The 22,500-nt window shown below is 46.5% G+C and overlaps 2 protein-coding genes and 1 non-coding gene across 5 annotated transcripts in view; 1 reads left to right on the top strand and 2 right to left on the bottom strand.

Moving 5' to 3' along the window:
- LOC118286489 (alpha-tectorin-like) overlaps nt 1–22,500 on the bottom strand; it is a 475,374-nt gene that overhangs the window by 16,622 nt on the left and 436,252 nt on the right. The gene's annotated exons all lie outside the window — the stretch shown is intronic.
- LOC118286848 lies at nt 6,313–6,418 on the top strand. The gene has a single exon (XR_004785519.1). It is a non-coding gene; the product is annotated as a U6 spliceosomal RNA (small nuclear RNA).
- LOC118285709 (neuronal PAS domain-containing protein 3) overlaps nt 15,496–22,500 on the bottom strand; it is a 223,500-nt gene continuing 216,495 nt past the window's right edge. For both annotated transcript variants that reach the window (XM_035609487.2, XM_047337720.1), the window contains exons 11-12: nt 22,498–22,500; nt 15,496–19,037 (exon numbers count right to left, since the gene is read on the bottom strand). The exon at nt 22,498–22,500 is cut by the window's right edge and continues 113 nt beyond it. In XM_035609487.2, the coding sequence (XP_035465380.2) occupies nt 17,392–19,037; nt 22,498–22,500 (1,649 nt within the window). In that variant the 3' untranslated portion in view covers nt 15,496–17,391. The remainder of the gene's footprint in view (nt 19,038–22,497) is intronic.

The raw sequence follows: 22,500 nt of genomic DNA on the forward strand, positions 1-22,500 counted from the left end.
GAATTGAGCTGAGTTGCAACTCACGATTATTTTCACTATCGAATAACCAGACGAGTATTTTCATAAAATGGTAAAAAAATGTCGATCGTGTTTCTCAAAACCACCAAGATGATGGGTTTTTTTTGTCCACACACCAAAGATGTTCAGTTTCCGGAGCAAAGACACCAGAAAATATTCATATTTAAGAAGCTGAAATCAGAGAATTAAAAACTAAAATAGTTGGCAATTAATTTAATAGTCGATTACTAATCGGTTAACTGTTGCAGCTTTAGAACTGTGAGTTAATTAGAGAATGCAAATAATAAAAATAAAACAAAATTTTAAAGTAAATTTGAGAATTTGAAAAAGTATACTATTAAAATGAGGACGAAGAAGAAGAGCAGGAAGATTGACGACCCGTCGGAGGCTCGACGGCAGTTCACCGGAGGAGCAGCCAGTTAGATCAGATCAGATGATTTATCAGAAATGTGCTGCGTCACAGAAGCATAGTAATACATAAGTAAACAATATCAATATCACGTCAAGGAAATAGAATAAAGAAACTGAGTGTAAACACAGTGTGAACATCACATGTTCAATATCTAGTGGATCAATCGTTCAGTTAATAACTAGAAAATCAATTGACATGAAAGAGTTGAAAAAGAGAATTGAAAGAATAAGCGCAGGAGAAACAAGAGCAAGAAACAAGTTATTAAATATGTGATTTAAGAAGAGACAGACGTCAGAGTCACAGTCGAAACGTGTGGAGCGAGGACAGAAACAGTAACTGAGTTAGTTCAACCACACATCTGTCTGAACATCTGTCTGTCTGAACATCTGTCTGAACATCTGTGTGAAGATCTGTCTGAACATCTGTCTGAACATCTGTCTGAACGTCTGTCTGAACATCTGTCTGAACGTCTGTCTGTCTGAACATCTGTCTGTCTGAACATCTCTCTGAACGTCTGTCTGTCTGAACATCTGTCTGTCTGAACATCTGTCTGAACATCTGTCTGAACGTCTGTCTGTCTGAACATTTGTCTATCTGAACATCTGTCTGAACGTCTGTCTGTCTGAACATCTGTCTGTCTGAACATCTGTCTGAACATCTGTGTGAAGATCTGTCTGAACATCTGTGTGAAGATCTGTCTGAACGTCTGTCTGAACATCTGTCTGAACGTCTGTCTGTCTGAACATCTGTCTGTCTGAACATCTCTCTGAACGTCTGTCTGTCTGAACATCTGTCTGTCTGAACATCTGTCTGAAGATCTGTCTGAACGTCTGTCTGAACATCTATCTGAACGTCTGTCTGTCTGAACATCTGTCTGAAAGTCTGTCTGTCTGAACATCTGTCTGAACATCTGTCTGAACATCTGTCTGAAAGTCTGTCTGTCTGAACATCTGTCTGAACATGTGTCTGAACGTCTGTCTGAACGTCTGTCTGTCTGAACATCTGTCTGAACATCTGTCTGAACATCTGTCTGAAAGTCTGTCTGTCTGAACATCTGTCTGAACATCTGTCTGAAAGTCTGTCTGTCTGAACATCTGTCTGAAAGTCTGTCTGAAAGTCTGTCTGTCTGAACATCTGTCTGAACATGTCTGAACATTTGTCTGAACGTCTGTCTGTCTGAACATCTGTCTGAACATCTGTCTGAACGTCTCTCTGAACATCTGTCTGAACATCTGTCTGTCTGAACATCTGTCTTAACATCTGTCTGAGCGTCTGTCTGAACATCTGTCTGTCTGTACATCTGTCTATCTGACCATCTGTCTGAACATCTGTCTGAACGTCTGTCTGAACATCTGTCTGTCTGAACATCTGTCTGAAATTCTGTCTGAACATCTGTCTGTCTGTACATCTGTCTGTCTGAACATCTGTCTGTCTGTACATCTGCCTGAACATCTGTCTGAACGTCTGTCTGAACATCTGTCTGAACGTCTTTCTGTCTGAAAGTCTGTCTGTCTGAACATCTCTCTGAACGTCTGTCTGCCTAACATCTGTCTGTCTGAACATCTGTCTGAAGATCTGTCTGAACGTCTGTCTGAACATCTGTCTGAAAGTCTGTCTGTCTGAACATCTGTCTGAACATCTGTCTGAACATCTGTCTGAAAGTCTGTCTGTCTGAACATGTGTCTGAACATGTGTCTGAACATGTGTCTGAACGTCTGTCTGAACATCTGTCTGTCTGTACATCTGTCTGAACGTCTGTCTGTCTGAACATCTGTCTGAACATCTGTCTGAAAGTCTGTCTGTCTGAACATCTGTCTGAACATGTGTTTGAACATGTGTCTGAACATTTGTCTGAACATCTGTCTGTCTGAACATCTGTCTGAACGTCTCTCTGAACATCTGTCTGAACATCTGTCTGAACATCTGTCTGTCTGAACATTTGTCTGAACATCTGTCTGTCTGAACATCTGTCTTAACATCTGTCTGAGCGTCTGTCTGAACATCTGTCTGTCTGTACATCTGTCTATCTGACCATCTGTCTGAACATCTGTCTGAACGTCTGTCTGAACATCTGTCTGTCTGAACATCTGTCTGAAATTCTGTCTGAACATCTGTCTGTCTGTACATCTGCCTGAACATCTGTCTGAACGTCTGTCTGAACATCTGTCTGAACGTCTTTCTGTCTGAAAGTCTGTCTGTCTGAACATCTCTCTGAACGTCTGTCTGCCTAACATCTGTCTGTCTGAACATCTGTCTGAAGATCTGTCTGAACGTCTGTCTGAACATCTGTCTGAAAGTCTGTCTGTCTGAACATCTGTCTGAACATCTGTCTGAACATCTGTCTGAAAGTCTGTCTGTCTGAACATGTGTCTGAACATGTGTCTGAACATGTGTCTGAACGTCTGTCTGAACATCTGTCTGTCTGTACATCTGTCTGAACGTCTGTCTGTCTGAACATCTGTCTGAACATCTGTCTGAAAGTCTGTCTGTCTGAACATCTGTCTGAACATGTGTTTGAACATGTGTCTGAACATTTGTCTGAACGTCTGTCTGTCTGAACATCTGTCTGAACGTCTCTCTGAACATCTGTCTGAACATCTGTCTGAACATCTGTCTGTCTGAACATCTGTCTGAACATCTGTCTGAGCGTCTGTCTGAACATCTGTCTGTCTGTACATGTCTATCTGACCATCTGTCTGTACATGTCTATCTGACCATCTGTCTGAACATCTGTCTGAACGTCTGTCTGAACATCTGTCTGTCTGAACATCTGTCTGAACGTCTGTCTGAACATCTGTCTGTCTGTACATCTGTCTGAACATCTTTCTGAAAGTCTGTCTGAACATCTGTCTTAACATCTGTCTGACCATCTGTCTGTCTGAACATCTGTCTGTACGTCTGTCTGTCTGAACATGTGTCTGAACATGTGTCTGAACATGTGTCTGAATGTCTGTCTGTCTGAACATCTGTCTGAACGTCTGTCTGAACAGCTCTCTGTCTGTACATCTGTCTGAACATCTGTCTGAAAGTCTGTCTGAACATCTGTCTGTCTGAACATCTGTCTTAACATCTGTCTGAGCGTCTGTCTGAACATCTGTCTGTCTGTACATCTGTCTGTCTGACCATCTGTCTTAACATCTGTCTGTCTGAACATCTGTCTGTCTGAACATCTGTCTTAACATCTGTCTGAGCGTCTGTCTGAACATCTGTCTGTCTGTACATCTGTCTGTCTGACCATCTGTCTTAACATCTGTCTGCTGTGAAGTCCTCGTGTTGCGCTTCTCGTTAGGTTTCTGGACGTCGGTTCACTTCACACGTCCGAGAGGCGCTCACGAGCTGCAAGGGCTGACGGGAAAATTATGTAATGAGCCCTTGGAACTGCAGCAGCCCGATTGGTCGGCAGCCGGCGCAAGAACACCGCCCACATTCCCTGCGTCCCATGCAGTGATTTTAGGTTTTGCTTTTATTGTGAAGGGCAGAACGGAAGAAGGGAGCGGATGCTCTGTAGTGTGTTTGATGGTGATAAATAAAGTTGTCTTGGTTCACTCTGGTTCATTGGATGTCTCAGCATGAATAAAGATAAATATATTATTAATATTAATAGAGCTACAGATAAAAGTGTCATTAATTCAAATATAAAGGAGACGTTTTTTATTATTACTATATTTCGAAAATATAAACCAAGTGTTGGACAGTTTGCTTAATGTTTTTTTTCCTTTTTTTTAAAAAGACAACGTAAAGACAACGTGAAGACGAAGACAACGAGAAGACGAAGACGACGTGAAGACGAAGACGAGGGAAATGCATTAAAAATCGATATTACGTGTACACTCCTGGAACATTATCATGAATATGAAAACATGTGGACAGACGACAAACATCATAAGGAAAATATTACAAGTACATATCCCGCATTCAAAACCTGAAGTACGTCAAGCAATGAATTTAAAGTATCAGCAGTAATTCATGTAGTTACAGTAACGCAGTAAAATACTTCCATGTAGTTACAGTACCACAGTTGTTCAATGACAGAGACAAACCTGTTCCATCACTTTTCTTCTCTTCTTGTTTGTTGAGGGTCATGAATAAAGGGGATGTGGGTAAAAGACATGTGAGTCTGAGTTTTCATTAGGTACATCTGAGGTCATCGTGTCCAGACGTCAGTCGCTGAGTCTACGTCTTCACGTCGTCTTCCTCCTGTTTGATGAGAAGCTGCTTCACTGGATCTGGAGCCATGAAAAACTGACACGTTACTGTAAATGAGCAGAAAGAAAAATATGAAACCTGCGTCTGAAGCCCCTGATCTGTTACAGCCAACAGAACACGCCCATTACTCGTACGTCACGGCACCACACGCCCGTTGCTCGAAGAAATTACTATTGTGGCTTCGTACGACAATGCACCATCACCGATTTTAAAAAAAGAAAACGTTAATGTGGCTAAGGAAGACCACAAAATTTGAAAAACAGATTTAAATATAGGCTTTTGTCAACTGATAACCAGGAATAATTTGATTTGATTTTTAATTAATCAAACAAGTACTATTTAAAAGAAGAATAAAACATTAAGCAAACTGTCCAACACTTGGTTTATATTTTCGAAATATAGTAATAATACAAAACAGCTCCTTTATATTTGAATTAATGACACTTTTATCTGTAGCTCTATTAATATTAATAATATATTTATCTTTTTCATGCTTAGCTTGTTCAATTTTATTAATGTAACGGAGAGTTTATTTTTGCGCCTGTAATGAATCATTCATACAAAATAACAACAGGGAGACATCGTATGAACCAGAGTGAACCAAGACAACAACTTTATTTATCACCATCAAACACACTACAGAGCATCCGCTCCCTTCTTCCGTTCTGCCCTTCACAATAAAAGCCCAACCTAAAATCACTGCATGTTTCGCTGTAAGAGTGCAGGTCCTTTGCAATTCAAAACAGGCGATGGTTTGTTTTTTTTCGCCTGTTCAGACTTAGCACCCTCCGAGCCTCCCGTCTCGTGCCTTTTCAAAATAAAAGCTCGCATCTGGTCCGCTACTTCTTCGCACTAGTCACGCTAATGAAGAAAATACTTTCACAACAGGAGACGGGAGGCTCAAGTGGTGCGTAGTGGGTCGGTCCCCGCTGCTCCTCTTTCAGCTCCGGGTGATGGAGTGTGATGTGAGCCCGGAAGCTCCCGGTCCAGCGCCGTCCTCCCCGGGAGGATGTCGAATCCAAAGCGGCTGGCTGAATGTCTAGACCTACTTGCTTCGATGCGAGTGATGGATATATGGATCCAAATCCTCATCTGCACTGATAATTTAGATTATAAGTGTCCGGAGGAACCATAACACGCGACACGACAGTGACGTGTTTCCGTTTTCCTCTGTGGGGACGACGACGCAGGGAATGTGGGCGGTGTTCTTGCGCCTCCCGCCTCCCCCCGACCAATCCGGCTGCCGCAGTTCTAAGGGCTCATTACATAAATTTCCCATCAGCCCTTGCAGGGCTCTCGGACGTGTGAAGTGAACCGACGTCCAGAAACCGGACGAGAAGCGCGACACGAGGACGACAGGCGTTCAGACAGACAGACGTTCAGACAGACAGACGTTCAGACAGACAGACGTTCAGACAGACAGACGTTCAGACAGACAGACGTTCAGACAGACAGACGTTCAGACAGACAGGCGTTCAGACAGACAGACGTTCAGACAGACAGACGTTCAGACAGACGTTCAGACAGACGTTCAGACAGACGTTCAGACAGACGTTCAGACCCACGTCAGGCCACAGGAGGGAGTGACGTGACGAGTGTCACAGAGACGACACCCTGACCGAGGACCATTTCCGGACATGTCCCCTTTAAGTACCTCTCGGAAGCACGCCATTGTCGTGTTACTTCGGTAACACATATACTAAAATTGGAACGATACAGAGAAGATTAGCATGGCCCCTGCGCAAGGATGACACGCAAATTCGTGAAGCGTTCCTCATTTTTCTGTTTTTTTTAAACCATAAACTGCTCATAGTTTTCCATCCGGATTCCAACAGCGCCTCCTTCGCAGGCAGCGGCGGCTCAGAGAACGGCATGCGTCGCTGCGGAGGGAAGTCCAACTGCATCTCAGTCACAGAGAAACAGCGCATATTCCACAAAACCTCTACTGTGAAGAAGCAATAACACGACCCTTCCTCCCATGGATGCAGGGACCAATGAGCACCAGGGGGCGGAGTCTAAATATGAAACGTGGTTTTACGGAAACGAGGCCGCAAAATTTGCCACTCACTACTCTAATTCATAAAGATTATTATGTTCTGTTAGAAACTGTTATCATTGCATTTATCAAAACGACTTACGATTCGGAAGTGACAGTATAAATATTATTAGTTTTTACTCTTTATATATAATATTATCAACAACAAATCTCTCTGTCACAGACTCAGTGAGTAAATGTGTCTGATAGTTTTCATCTGGATACATGAATTATTCTCTGTGAAATCAGTGTCAAAGCTACAGTATGTAATATTCAGAAGAAGTTATTCACAGAAATTGAATTTATTGTCCATAATTTTGTGTTCATATATGTATAATCTAATCTGAATGAGTTAAATATAGTTCCATGAGGTGGACGTGACTTCCGTGTGAGTCTCCATGTTTCTACGTCGTGTTGAAAACGTCGCGTTAACGTCCAATTTTCAGACGCTGCCGGAAACAGGAAATGGAATCAGCGGTGCGCCACCATAAAGTCTCCCCTGTCAGTTTCTCGGTTGCTTGCAGTTTGCAACTTAACTGCCAGATGCCGCGAGAAAATTGCAAATAAAATTACACACTGGGGCTTTAGAGAAAGAGATCAGACGTTCCTGGCTCCGCCCTCTTGTCCACATCCACATGCTGGCGATTCTTACTTGCAGATGTTTAGAGTTGTGAGGTCAGAGGTCAGACAGGAAACCTCTGTGCTGCAGTGAAGTGTTTTTTCTGAGAAACCAGGACGACGACGACGACGACACGTCAACAACAACAACAACACGTTTGTTTCAGTGTTTCTGATTCACAAAGACAAATAGAAACGAGAGGAGACAGAAAAATAGATAAATGAGAGGAAATGAAAGAGAAAAAAACAGAAATCCACCAACGTGACAAACAGCAGATTATTGTTGACAAAGATCTGACATGATTGATTGATTATTGATCCACGCGGACCGTTGTGACATGATCCAAATAAAGGAGACTCCTGATTCACGACTCAAGCGATGGAACTTAATGAAACTCATGAATTCATAATAGGACCAGTTATCAATAACCGGGCTTGATTTGCTGGTGCCGGTGTAGCAGCCCACATTAACCCCCCTGCCAAACTATACCCCGGGAATGAAACAGGCTCGTCCACCTACAGTCCCAGGTACAGTCTGGGGAGGGGCCGAATACTTTGGGCTGTTACGCCGGCTGTGACGCGATCTGAGCCCAGCGTCAGTCTGCGACACGTAAAAAACCCACCACGGATGAATTGTCATGATTCGCAAGGATCATGAACTATAAGTTATAGAGGACTCTTTAGTTTGTTTATTTTATTAATCCGCTTAGCTTCTTCATCCCTTGTTGTAGAGTCCTGTTTTATTTTGAAGTCCCTTCCCCATGTTGCTGCACTTCCTTTCCTGTGTCTTGTTTCTCCTGTGTCTCCCGCCCCTGTGATTGGCTGCACCTGTTCCTAATGTGTCTCACCTGTGTTCTTTTAGCCCCGCCCACCTTGTGTGTATTCAGTCTCTGTGCTTCCCTTTGTCTGTGATGGGTCGTCTTGTTGTCGTCCCGGGTATGTTCCTCTTGTTGTTCCCCAGTCGGTTCCTGAGACATCTGTTTCTGCTATTTCCCCCGGGCTCCAGTGTGTTAGTTTTGATTACCTTTTTGCTACATGTTGTGGACACCTTTGGTTTGAGTTTTGTTTTCGTTTTATTATTAAATATCCTTAAATTGTTCTCAGGCCTCTCTTGAAGAAAATGGTCTTTTAATGTCAATGAGTTTGCCTGATTAAATAAAGATTGAATAAATAAAAATGAAATGACGGAGGCTGTGGCTGTAATGGTGCTATGACGTCCAGACTGCTGCGGCTGGAGGATGTTCTGGGCGCTAATGAAATTGCATAATTGACCAAAGATTCTAGATTTTTAGCTGTAAATGGAAGTTTTGATTTTATCAGAGACATCTCCACTTTTGTGTCATAGGACTACAAATGCAGATTTCCACGGCGAGGGAACAATGCCAGTTAAGAATGATTGGTTGAAAATATGGGCGGCGTGATGACAAATTACTTGGGAACTTATTTGAAGGAGATATGGATCGAGATCATCTGCACCAGTGTATTTGCAACATTTAATTTTATGAATTGTATTATAAATATCTGGGTTAAAAGGACATTTTAAATCTGAGAAGGCTGATTGTTGATTCAATGTTTCAGTCATGACATTTGCACTGTATGAATTTAACATGAACTGTCTGGTGAAGTCACAGAATCATGTACAATATCAAATCATAAAGGCCAAAGTTAGTATTAACTCCCACTGAAACCAGTAGAGGAAACTTAAATATACATTATAGTTTAGATAGAAATTATCTATCAAAACACTGCTGATGTTAAAAAAAAAACCTTAGAATTTCCATTTTTGAAAGTAAAATATAATTGATTTTGTTAGATTAAACTCGCAACATTTCAACTCAACCCTCGACGTGAATCTTTTTGTTTTTCTCACGCGTGGCACCAACTCTTCCGTAGAAATCAAAGGCTTCCATCTTCCCAAAGTTTTTATGAGGATTAAAATATATTTTACAGAAAAGTCTATAAAAGTATTCACACATTCCTGTTTGGCTGCAGTTCTCCAGTTCTGCCTCTAGATGTCTCTGCTGCTCCACGTCTTGTGACACGCCTCCTGATTAGTCTTATACATTATTATTTATTTCCTCCAAAATTTGACCAAGTATAGTTTTAATATACTGAGCTCAGATTGTAGCCAAAAGTGTCACTGCACTTCCTGTTTCTTCAGGCTTTCGTCTGTTCATGTTTGTAAAGACTTCATATTAAGTATGACATGAGAACCTTATAAAAAAAAAGAATGATTCTTATTTTGAGCTCATGTAAAGAAAGAAACTCTCCGTCCTCCGCAGTGTGAGCGTCTTCGTGTTCACGATGGATTACGTGAAAATCATAGACGTTCAATAAAACTCACGACTTCTCATGTTCATATTTTTATTGGTGGACGTTTTGCACCTGCCTTTCCGTGTGGCCAATCAGAGCGGGTGGAAACACTTTTGAATTTGGACGCAGAAGCGTCGAGGCCTTTAAAACTTTGTGAACCTTCACCGCAGGTTGCACCCGAGTAAAGTGTTTTCTCCTCTCGCAGTTTCACCTGTAAGAAGAAAACAAAGTAAATCACGTTCATAATGATGCATCTTCACACATTCATCCTCCGATCACTGGTCTGAGAGTCGTTCCTCTGTGTGCTGACGGCGAGGCAAAGATCTTTCTTTCTCCAGGAACCTGAACGTCACGTCGTGTCTCCGGCAGCGACGACAGGTCTCCAAAAATACTTGGACAGCTTTTTGTGATGTTTTGACTTCTGGTGCATGTTGGGAATTAGGGAGATCAGCCCCCTGTGGGAGCACGGATAAATATTAATATATATATATATATATAAAATATAAAAACAGTGAGTTTTCATCTCAAACACTTTGTTTCATCATCCGTCCGTCACGGCCCGGTGATGAAAGGCCGCTCGGCACGTCCCTGGTGAACGCCCGGCGCTGTCGGATCTAAATTCCACATCAGACCTCCTCACTGAGACGGACAGCCAGAGGTTATAAGGAGGAGCTTCAGGTTCAAGCTCCTCTCCACACAGACACGCACACACACACACGCACGCACGCACGCACGCACGCACGCACGCACGCACGCACACACACAGAGGAGAGTGCTGCCTGTGATCTATGATTCATGTTTGCTCATTTAAAATAGTGTGAAATATTTAAAGTTGGCTGCTCGGCCTCAGAGGGTCGACTGACTGACCTCCCTGCTCTTATTACTGCACAGAGGAGGTGGGGGGAGGGAGGAGGAGGGGAGAGAGGAAAGAGGAGGGAGGAGGGAGGAGGGAGGAGGAGGGAGGAGAGAGGAGAGAGGAAAGAGGAGGGAGGAGGGAGGAGGGAGGAGAGAGGAGGGAGGAGAGAGGAAAGAGGAGGGAGGAGGGAGGAGGGAGGAGAGAGGAGGGAGGAGAGAGGAAAGAGGAGGGAGGAGGGAGGAGGGAGGAGAGAGGAAAGAGGAGGGAGGAGAGAGGAGGGAGGAGGGAGGAGAGAGGAGGGAGGAGAGAGGAGAGAGGAGGGAGGAGGGAGGAGAGAGGAGGAGGAGAGAGGAGAGAGGAGAGAGGAGGGAGGAGGGAGGAGGGAGGGGAGAGGAGGACAGAGGAGGAGGGAGGAGGAGAGAGGAGAGAGGAAAGAGGAGGGAGGAGGGAGGAGGGAGGAGAGAGGAGGGAGGAGGGAGGAGGAGGAGAGAGGAGAGAGGAGGAGGGAGGAGGGAGGAGGAGAGAGGAGAGAGGAAAGAGGAGGGAGGAGGGAGGAGAGAGGAGGGAGGAGGAGGGAGGAGGAGGGAGGAGAGAGGAGAGAGGAGGGAGGAGGAGAGAGGAGAGAGGAGGAGGGAGGAGGGAGGAGAGAGGAGGGAGGAGGAGGGAGGAGGAGGGAGGAGAGAGGAGGGAGGAGGGAGGAGGAGAGAGGAGAGAGGAGGAGGGAGGAGGGAGGAGGAGGGAGGAGAGAGGAGAGAGGAAAGAGGAAAGAGGAGAGAGGAGAGAGGAGAGAGGAGGAGGGAGGAGAGAGGAGAGAGGAAAGAGGAGAGAGGAGAGAGGAGAGAGGAAAGAGGAGGGAGGAGGGAGGAGGGAGGAGAGAGGAGGGAGGAGGGAGGAGAGAAGAGAGAGGAGGAGGGGAAGGGAGGAGGGAGGAGGGAGGAGAGAGGAGGGAGGAGGAGGGAGGAGAGAGGAAAGAGGAAAGAGGAGGGAGGAGAGAGGAGAGAGGAGAGAGGAGGAGGGAGGAGGAGAGAGGAGAGAGGAGGAGGGGAAGGGAGGAGGGAGGAGGGAGGAGAGAGGAGGGAGGAGGAGGGAGGAGAGAGGAAAGAGGAAAGAGGAGGGAGGAGAGAGGAGAGAGGAGAGAGGAGGAGGGAGGAGGAGAGAGGAGAGAGGAAAGAGGAGGGAGGAGAGAGGAGAGAGGAGGAGGGGAAGGGAGGAGTGAGGAGGGAGGAGGGAGGAGAGAGGAGGGAGGAGGAGGGAGGAGAGAGGAAAGAGGAAAGAGGAGAGAGGAGAGAGGAGAGAGGAGGGAGGAGAGAGGAGGGAGGAGAGAGGAGAGAGGAGAGAGGAGAGAGGAGGGAGGAGGGAGGAGGGAGGAGAGAGGAGGGAGGAGAGAGGAGAGAGGAGGGAGGAGGGAGGAGAGAGGAGGGAGGAGGAGGAGGGAGGAGGGAGGAGAGAGGAGGGAGGAGGAGGAGGGAGGAGGGAGGAGGGAGGAGAGAGGAGGAGGGAGGAGGAGGGAGGAGAGAAGAGAGAGGAGGAGGGGAAGGGAGGAGGGAGGAGGGAGGGGAGAGGAGGACAGAGGAGGAGGGAGGAGAGAGGAGAGAGGAGGGAGGAGGAGAGAGGAGAGAGGAGAGAGGAGGGAGGAGGAGAGAGGAGAGAGGAGAGAGGAGGAGGGAGGAGGAGGGAGGAGGGAGGAGAGAGGAGGAGGGAGGAGGGAGGAGAGAGGAGAGAGGAGGAGGGAGGAGAGAGGGAGAGAGAGAGAGAGGAGGGAGGAGGAGAGAGGAGAGAGGAGAGAGGAGGAGAGAGGAGAGAGGAGAGAGGAGGAGGGAGGAGAGAGGAGAGAGGGGAGAGGAGGAGAGAGGAGGAGAGAGGAGGAGGAGAGAGGAGAGAGGAGAGAGGAGGAGGGAGGAGGGAGGGGAGAGGAGGAGAGAGGAGGAGAGAGGAGAGAGGAGGAGGAGAGAGGAGAGAGGAGAGAGGAGGAGGGAGGAGGGAGGGGAGAGGAGGAGAGAGGAGGAGAGAGGAGAGAGGAGGAGGAGAGAGGAGGAGGGAGGAGGAGGGAGGAGGGAGGAGAGAGGAGGAGGGAGGAGGGAGGAGAGAGGAGAGAGGAGGAGGAGAGAGGAGAGAGGAGAGAGGAGGAGGGAGGAGAGAGGAGAGAGGAGGAGGGAGGAGAGATGAGAGAGGAGGAGAGAGGAGGAGAGAGGAGGAGAGAGGAGAGAGGGGAGAGGAGGAGAGAGGAGGAGAGAGGAGGAGGAGAGAGGAGAGAGGAGGAGAGAGGAGAGAGGAGGAGAGAGGAGGAGGGAGCGACAATCATGACAGAAGTCGGGAGAAGCGGATCAGTTGCTGATAAACTGAGCACAAGGACGGAGATGAACTTCCTGAGGTTCTGATGGAGCCAGTTCAGTTTGTAACTGTGACTCTTTGTCTCGGTCCAGTGACGTAAATAAAGATGGACGACGCGTCTCCACTTCCTCCCGGCACGTGAGCAAACATCAGTGTGATGAGAATGACCTCACATGAAACATTTATTTAACGTCTACTCTACTTGTTCAATCTTTCATTTGGAGAATAAAGTTGAAATGTTGACTGAATGTGTCCAACAGAAGAAATTATGCAATCTGGTAACAAATTCAAGAGAAATCTTTATTATGAATATGGCACCTGTAAGATGGACAAAAGCGGGTTACAGAAAGACAACGTGTTGGTGAGCGGTTCCTCTGAGCGGACGAGAACCGGGGGAACTCATAAAGAACGACTGCTAAATGAAGTATGTACATTTTTCAGGTTTTGCAGCATTATTCGTGGTAACTGAACTCAAAATGATGTCTTTCGAAAATAATAATAATACTAATAATAATAATAATAATAATAATAATAATAATAATAATAATAATAATAAAAAAATAAGCCAGGCACTCAAAGTTAGCATCAGTTAGTCGTGTGTCTTCCCTCTTCAGCGAGGGAAAAAAAACTCTAAACAAAAAATAGAAATGTACCATAGTTTTCTCTTTTTTAATATTTTAATTTGTTTGTATTTAGATTTTATAACACTGTTAACATTAATAATAAGAGATTCCCTCTCTCCCGTATTTCAGCTACTTGGCACCAAGTTTCCTCATAAAAGAATCTGTATAATTGTACAAGAAATAGTTAAAAACACAGACACAGTTTCTTCACAGGTAAATGAAGTGATTCTTCAATATTTGTAATTTCTTAGACACTATGTATTTTTCGACAGCAGCTGTGATTAAGGTTTCTCCGTTTTTAAAATCACCAGCAAAAGTTTTTCATTTTTCGACACAAAACACAGAAAAAACATTGAAACAGCTCGGACCGGCTGTTTGGTTCTTGTTACATGTGGGTGTATTTCCTGGTTTCGTCTGAGTGGTGTGCCCCTCCCCCTTTTCCAGATCTCCTTTTCTCCGCCTGCGATTCGTTTGTGCCCCCCCCCCCCCCCCCCCCCCCCCCCCCCCCCCCCCCCCGCAGCCCCGCCCCTCCCTCGCGCTTTTCCACGCAAAAAAACACCAAAAGTAGAAAAATGCTAAAATCCAGAGGAGCACGGAAACAAAGACGCTCCGGAAATGACAAACTTCTTTTTGTTTTGGAACATTCAAGGGCAGACGACCACCGATCGGCTGACGGGCCGCGCGGCCCGCGTCACATTCTTCTTAATAAATGAATACATTGTGTCGTTTGATAACCTGGGTTTGGTTTGTTTCCTCGTTGTCCTCGTCGTTTTGCACGTCCAGCGCAGTAACGAGACACTGACTCTCGCCACACAGTGTTTTTCCTGATGTGAAGGGGGCGGATCGGAGGCGACGCCGATCGCAGGCCTCCGCTGCGTTTCCCCCGTTCGGGCTCAACGGACGTTCGAACCAAAGAAGAGGAAGAACCACGAAGAACTGCTGACCGAAGGACCGAAGGACCGAAGGACAAAGAAAAAGTCAAACCAGGGCTCTATCACGTGAAACGCATCGGACGGACTTACTAAACATGCAATTCAGTTTTCCAAAACACCTATAAAAATAGATTTATAGTGCGAAATATTTTTTTCTTCTTTTAATTTCTTTAGAAATCTTTAAAATTGTATTTTTTTGTTTTGTGATTATTTGATTTTTTCTCCCACTTCCCCCTTGAACCACTTGTCTAACTCCGTTTGTCCCGTGAGAGAAGTCTACGCAGGAAGTCGACAAGTTCTTCGGTGGGAACCAATGAAATACACCCAATGCACGCAGGAAGCCCCAAGGGACTCTGGGAAATGTTTCACAACTGAGGCTTTCGTTGCTTGTTTGTTTCCAGGACTACGTCCACAGTGCTACTTTAGGCTTTTTCCTCATCGTCATTTATTATTCTCTATCGTGTTAAATCATTTATTAGTTCTTTAACACTTTGTATCTGCGAGAGCTGGAAACTGCGATTCCCAGAATTCCTTAGCGGCAAGAAACATGGCTCCGTAAACCTTGAGCTAGTTAAAGAATCCCTCCGTCTCTGAGAGAAACGAGCGAGATAAAGAGGTTTCGTATAAGACCACACAACAGCACAAAGCAACAGCAGGGGGAAAGAGAGAGAAGGATTAGAAAAACAACGGAAGAAGGAGAAAGAAAAACAACAAGGTTTTACAAAGACAGAAAGGAAGCAGCGAAAAAAAGGTGGACTCCACAAATTGTCTTTTCATTTTTTTTGCAAAGGCCACCGAACACGAAATTCCACGAACCTCCACTGGTTTCACTACGACTGCAGATAGAGGGAGACAGAGAGAGAGAGAGAGAGCGGGGGGGAGGTGGGGCGTGTCAGTCATCATCGGGACCCCGCCCCCTCGCTCTAAGCCCCGCCCGTCTCCCCGACACTAGAGATAGAGCACAGAGAAGACAAAGGACAAAAACAGCTACAGTAGCTCAGTATATACTGCATATAGTCAACACACAGAAGAGAAGTCGCCATGACACCAAACACATCGGTAACACGGTTTACGGCGTAGTCACACGGGGGGGGGGGGGGGGGGGGCGAGGATGGAGGTCGTGACGGCTTTTATACCGTTTCAATTATTACTTATTATTTATTTTTTTCCTCTTTTTTTTTTTTTTTTACCAGAAAAGTAGAAGAAAAAAACAAAAGATTTGAAATGAGGGAGGAATCACAGTGCTGTTCAAACACCAAACTCTTTTCTTCTTTTTTTTTCTTTTGGCAAAGGAGACTGGGGAAGAAACAAAACACAAACACGGGAGGACGACGACGACGACGACGACGACGACGACGACGACGACGACGAGAGACAACGCTGTGTGAAGGAATGTGAGTTTTTTTTTCTCTTCCTCAAAAATAAATTCAAAAGACTTTTTTTGTTGTTGCAGTTACTGGATCGATTGATTGTTTGATAGGTCGATTGATTGGCTGATTGAAAATGTGCGTCTTTGTTACAATCTCCTCGTTGATATGTGGTTTTTAAATCACAGGGTCCGGCGATGGGATGGAAGAGAGCGGATTGTTTGGGGAAAATCTGGTGGAGGTGATTCTGGTTGAGTAAGAAGAAGGACGAGGAGGAGGAGGAGGAAGAAAAGAAGAAAGTAGTAGAACCAGTAGAAAAAGAAAAGAAAAGAGTTATCAAACAGGATTTCAACATTCATTTTTCAAGTTAGTGACGCTAAATAATTAGCCTCAGTCCCGTTAGAAAAGAAAAGTGATTCAGTTATAAAAACACAACACGTCCACTCAACCCAACAAGTGGAGCTTCCCCTCATCGCCCAATCAGATTGAGCGTTTCCCCCCCTCTATTCTAGACAAAGGAGGGACATGGAATGAAACGTGGAGGTGATTCAGAGGTTCTTGCTGCATTTCTGACTTTCCTGACGGTCAGAAGTGAAAGTAAAACCCCCAACTAAACTAACTGTAAAATACTTCCCCCTCCGGAAAAACGAAACGAAAGCAGAAGACGATCTGTCTGTCAACGAGCCGTGGGTTCGTTTCACAGCCCCCACATCAGCCAGCTGAGTCAGGGTCACTGGGCGGTTTCGGTAGCACCGTGAGTCTGTAGATCGAAAGGTAGAAATGTAGATCGGAATATTAAAGATCAGGTAGAGAAGGATCGGAGCGAGAGCAACGGGTCGAGACAGGAAGAGATGTCGAGGAGGTTATGTGGGACCTGTTGGTCACCTCCTGGGAGCCAAGAGGAACTAGTAACATTCGATAATTCACAGGTCGTCACCCGGTTGAAATTGCTTTTGTTGTTGTTTTTCTTCTTACTGCTTTGATTCGTCAGTTAAATCGGAGCTCGAACATTTTATAAAAAAAAAGGAAGAAAATGAAAGCGACTCTAAAACTCTTCCCTCAATCGAGAAACGTCCTCAGAAACCTTTTTTCAAAAGATTATCATCACTGAGGCCTTTTTGTCTCCTCTCAAGCCTCGATCGCATCAAGACACGTACCGGAGGAGCCGCACGAGACTTCTCCGTCCGTTACGAGTCCCTGCAGCGTCCTCCTCCGTTAAATACACACAATCAGCATCTTCACGGAGACGCAACAGAATCAAGTCAAATAATACAAATGATCCCCGTCGGGCTCCGGCGGAGTCCCTCGGCAATATGAATTGTCTGTAGGCGGAAAAGGAGTTTCTTCACAGTAAAGAATAGTCTGGTTCGTCGTATCTTCTTCGGGAGGAAAGTGTTGCTGATTGCAAGAAACGGGAGCAAGGAGAGAGCGAGGGAGAAGAGGATGGAGAGGAAGAGGATAGAAAAGAGGGGGAGTCGTCATTCATGTCTATTACACAAGATTCAAAGTGCTAGAGTACGTCCTCGCCTCTCAGGCCCACAGTGCTACGCCGCGTTGAGAAAGGATAGCAAGTAAGGAGTCTTCTTTCTTTTTTTATTTTTTTTACTAGTGAGTAGTCTTTTACTTCGACACAGTTGTTGATTCCGGAAAACACAGTAATGCGGTCTTGAGCGATTTGCATTAATCCTCCTTCCTCTCCAGAGTTGTCTGCGTGGCGTGGATGCCGTTACTGTACACCGGGAACGGTAGCGTCGAGAAAAGTCCCTCTGCCGTCGTGAAGACGTTGGCCGCCGTTGGCATCTGGCCCCCCAGGGCGCCGTTCCCGCCCGTGGCCGACGGAGATCCGACAAACGGGCCAGCGGCCGCTGCCGCCGACATGTTGAGCCTGTGGACGTGGTGGTAGAGCATCTCCATGGGCGTCTTGGGGTCAAGGCCGAACCCCGAGCTGTCGACAAAGTTCATGGCGGCATTGGGTAGGAGGTTACCTTGCGCCATGGCCAGGGTGACGTCCGCTGGTGCGTACCTGATGGTCCCGGTGGTGTAAACCCGCGGAGCCGTCGTGCTGGTGGGGGCCAGGGACCCTGTGACCCGGTGGACCAGCGGGAGCACCACGTTACCAGCCTGCAGACGCTGTAGAGCCTCGAGGTCCCCGGAGTACAGCAGGGAAGAGGAAGAGGTTGTGGACGAAGTGGAGGAGGATGATGAAGAGGAGGAAGAAGAGGATGTGGTGGGAGTGCCCTGTTGCTTGTCCCGCGGCGAGGCGGAGAGGGGAGGAGACAGTGGGTCGGCAGAGGAGGCGCTGGACGGAGGCGCTAAACTCGCAGCACTGGAAGCAGAGGACGGGGCGGAGCTTCCGTTGTACGGAGGCTTCCTCACTGCTCCAGCTCCTCCCTCGGTTCCAGGAGGAGTTAGGACCGAGTCAGGGATGGACACCTGCAGAGAGCCGCCCTGGGGCGAGGGGAAGGTCTCATGGGGTCCCGGAGCGGCCGGTTTGGAGGTCATGCTGTACGGAGACTCATTTCTGGAAATCTCTCTGTTGGGCGGGTAGTTCCAGATGCTGCTGTCGTTGTCAAAGTTGATGGGTTCTGCCATCTCGGTCTTGATCTTCAGGACGTTGGATGTCACACCTGCACTGGTTGGGGAGCCGGAGGAGCTGAGGAGGTGGGAGGAGGCGGTGGCCGCGCTCTGGGAGGGGTCAACCAGTGGCGTGGTATCTCCCATGGCGACGGGGCTGGGCGGAGTCGACGACAGGCGAAGCCTCCTACTTCGTGATACATCCCACTTCTGCACTTTCCGCCGCTTCCGCCGCTTCTGGAGCTTGTTTCCGCCATTTGCACCGTCGCAGTCTTCCATGCCTTCGTCCTCTTCCTCATCATCTTCCTCATCCTCCTCGTCTTCCTCCTCCTCTGACGAAGACGTTTGCGAGTTGTGCAGCTGCAGTTCTTCGCCCTCTCCGTAGTGCTCTACTTTAATGTGAAGCCCACCCATGTTACCAAGTCCTCCGATGGCGCCCAGTCCGCCTAACCCCCCCAGTGCTGTTAACCTCGCCATCTTTCCTCCTCCTCCCCCTTCGCCGCCACCTCCTGCCACCCTGGCCTCCTCCAGCTCCTCCCCCTCCCCCTCCCCATCTGAAGCCTCCAGACTATCATCGCTGTCCTGGCTCTCAGGGTTACTCGAACTGTCTCCTTCTTCCTGACGCTTCATTTCCTGTTCAGAGGAGCAATGTGATTGGCCGGGTTGCTGTTGGCGCTTGATGTCCGTCTCTGGGTCCTCGCTGCGTTCCGATTGGTGGCCTGGCTTCCCCTCGGACTTGGCGTTCTCATTGTCTGTGGAGAAGGAAGACGCAAGTCGGTTAAAGCGGAGGGACAGACCAGAATCTAAGAGACAACTCTATCTGAAGAGTAACTCTTTCGCTCTCAGTCGGACGGATTGACATGACATTTTGTTCAGGCGTTCATGACCCCCAGAGGATGAATCCTAAACGCCCTTACTTTTTGTTTTCATCAGCGTTTGTTTGTCTGTTTTTTAAGTTTGCAGGATTACGCCGCACAAAATGTAAAGGCATAGCTACGGCACAGGAGTGAATCCGGATAGACCGTCAGATCCAGGGAATGTTCTTCACTCTCTTCAACATGGCGAAATAGGGCGCTAGCCTTGGCAGATGTACGCGCTGACATTTGCCGTTAAGATTGAACTGACTTGACAGCTGTTTGCTTTGATTGCCATGGAGTTGGTACATTCTCACCTAAAGCCTTCGACAGGCCAGAATTTGAATTTGTCAACCACTTTGCCTCATGATGTTTCAGATCTCAGACAACTCCAAGACATTTTGTGACATTAGCCTTTAGCTCAGTGCTAATCAGTTAATACTTAGTAATACTTAATAAACTTTACAAACTGCTGAATATCAGCAGGGTTTCATTGTCATTGTGGGCGTATTAGCTCGCTGATGTTAGCATTTAACTCCGACAACAGACCCGCGTAGTTCGATTACAGGGCGACATCATGACTACACCTTTTTCCCTCGTGTAACGCTCACCATCATCTTTCAACAGATTAACGTAACAACAAGATCGTAAAGAACGGCTCGTGTACGCTGAAGAGGCTCACTGCGCTGCTAGGAACCTCAGAGCCCTGCTGTTAGTATGGCAAAAACACTGCATTTGTGAGAATCTTATCAATTCACCTGAGTGACGTGTTTGTGAATCACATGTTGATCCCGTGTTATGCTGTGATGTGCGCTCAGTATGTGTAGCTGCTGCTGTTCAGGCATTCTGGCTCTGTGCAGTCCGTCACACACACACACACACACACACACACACACACAAGCGCGCACACACTCTTTAAAGCCTGCCAGCACACACTGAGGCCAGCGGCGGTCCAGCTGGCAGCGCTCCGACTCCCTCATGGCGCCTGAAATGTCAACTCAATTGCTTGGGAAAACCTTGTATCTCCATTTAGTGTGGATTCCAAGAAAAACAGATTCATTCTCAGGCTGGAAATCAGTTTGTTTTGTTTTTTTCCCTTATTGACAACATTTATAAAATACCACATATCAGGTGTGAAGATTGACTTATTTCCGTTGGTGTCCCTTGTGTTTTCACGGTCCATCCAGCCTTATCGGGTTAGAGACATTTCAATGAATAACATGGATTTGTGATTAGAGGATTTGTGATTACACACTTCATCAGGGTTGTTTCAGTCTGGACTACTACAAATTACAAATTAGAAAAATGTGGATTTTGAATAAGCGCAGAGAGTCTGTGCCGGGTTGCGGTTTGGGAAGTGTTTTAGGAACTTGAACCTGAACTAAAAGTCAGGATATCTTGGTTTCGGATTTCAAAAGATTAACGCACGAATGAGGGCAACTTGTCAACCAACAGAAAAGGTAGTAAGGTCGTGCCACTTGACCATGACAAGGATGGAGCTATTCCTTATCCGAGGTCCTCTGTTCCTACTGAAGATGTAACTATTTGAAAAGGAAATTTCCTTAGAACAGTTGGTCACTGTACCTTTAAGTAAACAGACAGGAAGTGCATTTTTGGGACCATTTTCCGCAGCGGATTAAACTCAATTTTAGACGTCTAGTGAGAATGTCAGGCAGCAAAAGTTACCATTTCACTGGATGTCACTGTATTCAGTATTATATCATCTCAAGTGAGACGGAGAGCCGACGACATTACAGAGAAACCCAACAGTTCCCACTGTGAGCGAGCGACTTGGCGACGGTGCTTGTGCAGAACAAAGGTCAAAGGACAGATAGATCTCATTTTAGAATATGTGGAGCCGGAGCACCTCGGGCCTGTCGGAGCCCGGACGGAGCTGGCGGCCTCCTGCAGCGGCAGCTGGCATCGGTTTACAGCCAGCGGTGTGCCAGAGTCCGTCTCCTCCGGCAAGAACAACAGCTGGCACCGATTCTCATCGCGCCAACACAGGCTGCAGGACTTGATAATATTACGCTCAGGGGCGGAGGGTGTGTGTTGCAGTAAATTTTACTATAATGGCGCCGTGTGTGTCCTGTGTTGGCTGCTCGAAATGTTGGTGACGGTAAACGGTCCAAAACTTTAAAGAAAAAACTCAATTTAGCGCCGAGGCTCGCTGTGTTGCATGATAATGAGCGGCTGATTTAATTACCTCTTAATCAAAATACAAGATTTAAGTAGAAAGAGTTTAATATTTTCTCTCAGCGAGTCAGGTCACATAGACCGACCCTCGCTTTTCATAGCTCTTGTAGGCAGATACAGCTTCAAGTAATGGTCAAGCTTGTTAGCTAACGTTAGCACCGTGTGCAGGTTGAAAACTTTGTCCATAGCTGTTTTGTTCTAAAACAAGAACTACAGCAAAACGACGTGGATGCTTTTCAAGGCTACATCTATGCTAAAGCCAAGGCTATAGCCAAGAGGTCCCTGTAAGGTCCCTGTAAGATAAAATCCTATTTCTAATACAACCCTGTTGCTTGCGTTACTACGGATAAATGTACTTGGACAAGCAACAAAAAAGGGCGCTTATTCCTTTTTTGTGTATTTTCATAATGTCACAAAAGAAAAAGGATTGCAAACTGATAAATTAGCTTAGCATAATGCTAATGGCTGGATTTGCTGCAGTGTAAACCTCTCAAATTGGATTAAGAGCTAACGTTAGCCTTCACCACAAAGTATCATCCTGGATTTTTGTTTTGTTTTTTTGTGTGTAACGTGTTACTCCACAAAATAATATGGTTAGCTGATGCTGCGCCCTTTTAGCCTTGGAGTAACTTTCCCCGATAGTAAGCTAGCTATAGCCAGGCAAGATGTGTAGCATATATTAGCAACAAGCAGATACCGAAGATATTGCTCACTCCTTCACCTACAGAAGATGTAAAGGAAGTTTAAAGTCGTTCTTGAAAAGATTCATGTTGTGGCATTTCAAAGTTTTTTTTCTGCTTCTCTGGTTCAGTTTGTGCGTCTGTCCTCTGGCGCTTTGTGTTTGCTAAAGTGTGAGTGTTGGATTCGGTGGCGTCCTGCAGCGTTGTGCCGTGTTTAATGTCACGTTGCGGTTGGTTGCCAAGCTGCTGCCGTCCATCACCACGCTGCCTGGCACGGGCAGCGCCACTGGCATCGACTGATAAAACATCTCTGGCTTCTCTTGCGCCGGCCGCATCTCCGAGTGCTGCTCATTCCAACACTCGGAGGAGGTGACTGTGAGGAACTGTTCAGGTTTTATGAACCTTAGAACACGAACCCTCATGTCTAATGTGACCGTTCTCTGTCCGTGTTTCTCGTCTCACCTCGCTCCCGTTGTTCCTACCTG

The sequence above is a fragment of the Scophthalmus maximus genome, chromosome 15 (genome assembly GCF_022379125.1).
Source record: "Scophthalmus maximus strain ysfricsl-2021 chromosome 15, ASM2237912v1, whole genome shotgun sequence".
Lineage (NCBI taxonomy): Eukaryota > Metazoa > Chordata > Actinopteri > Pleuronectiformes > Scophthalmidae > Scophthalmus > Scophthalmus maximus.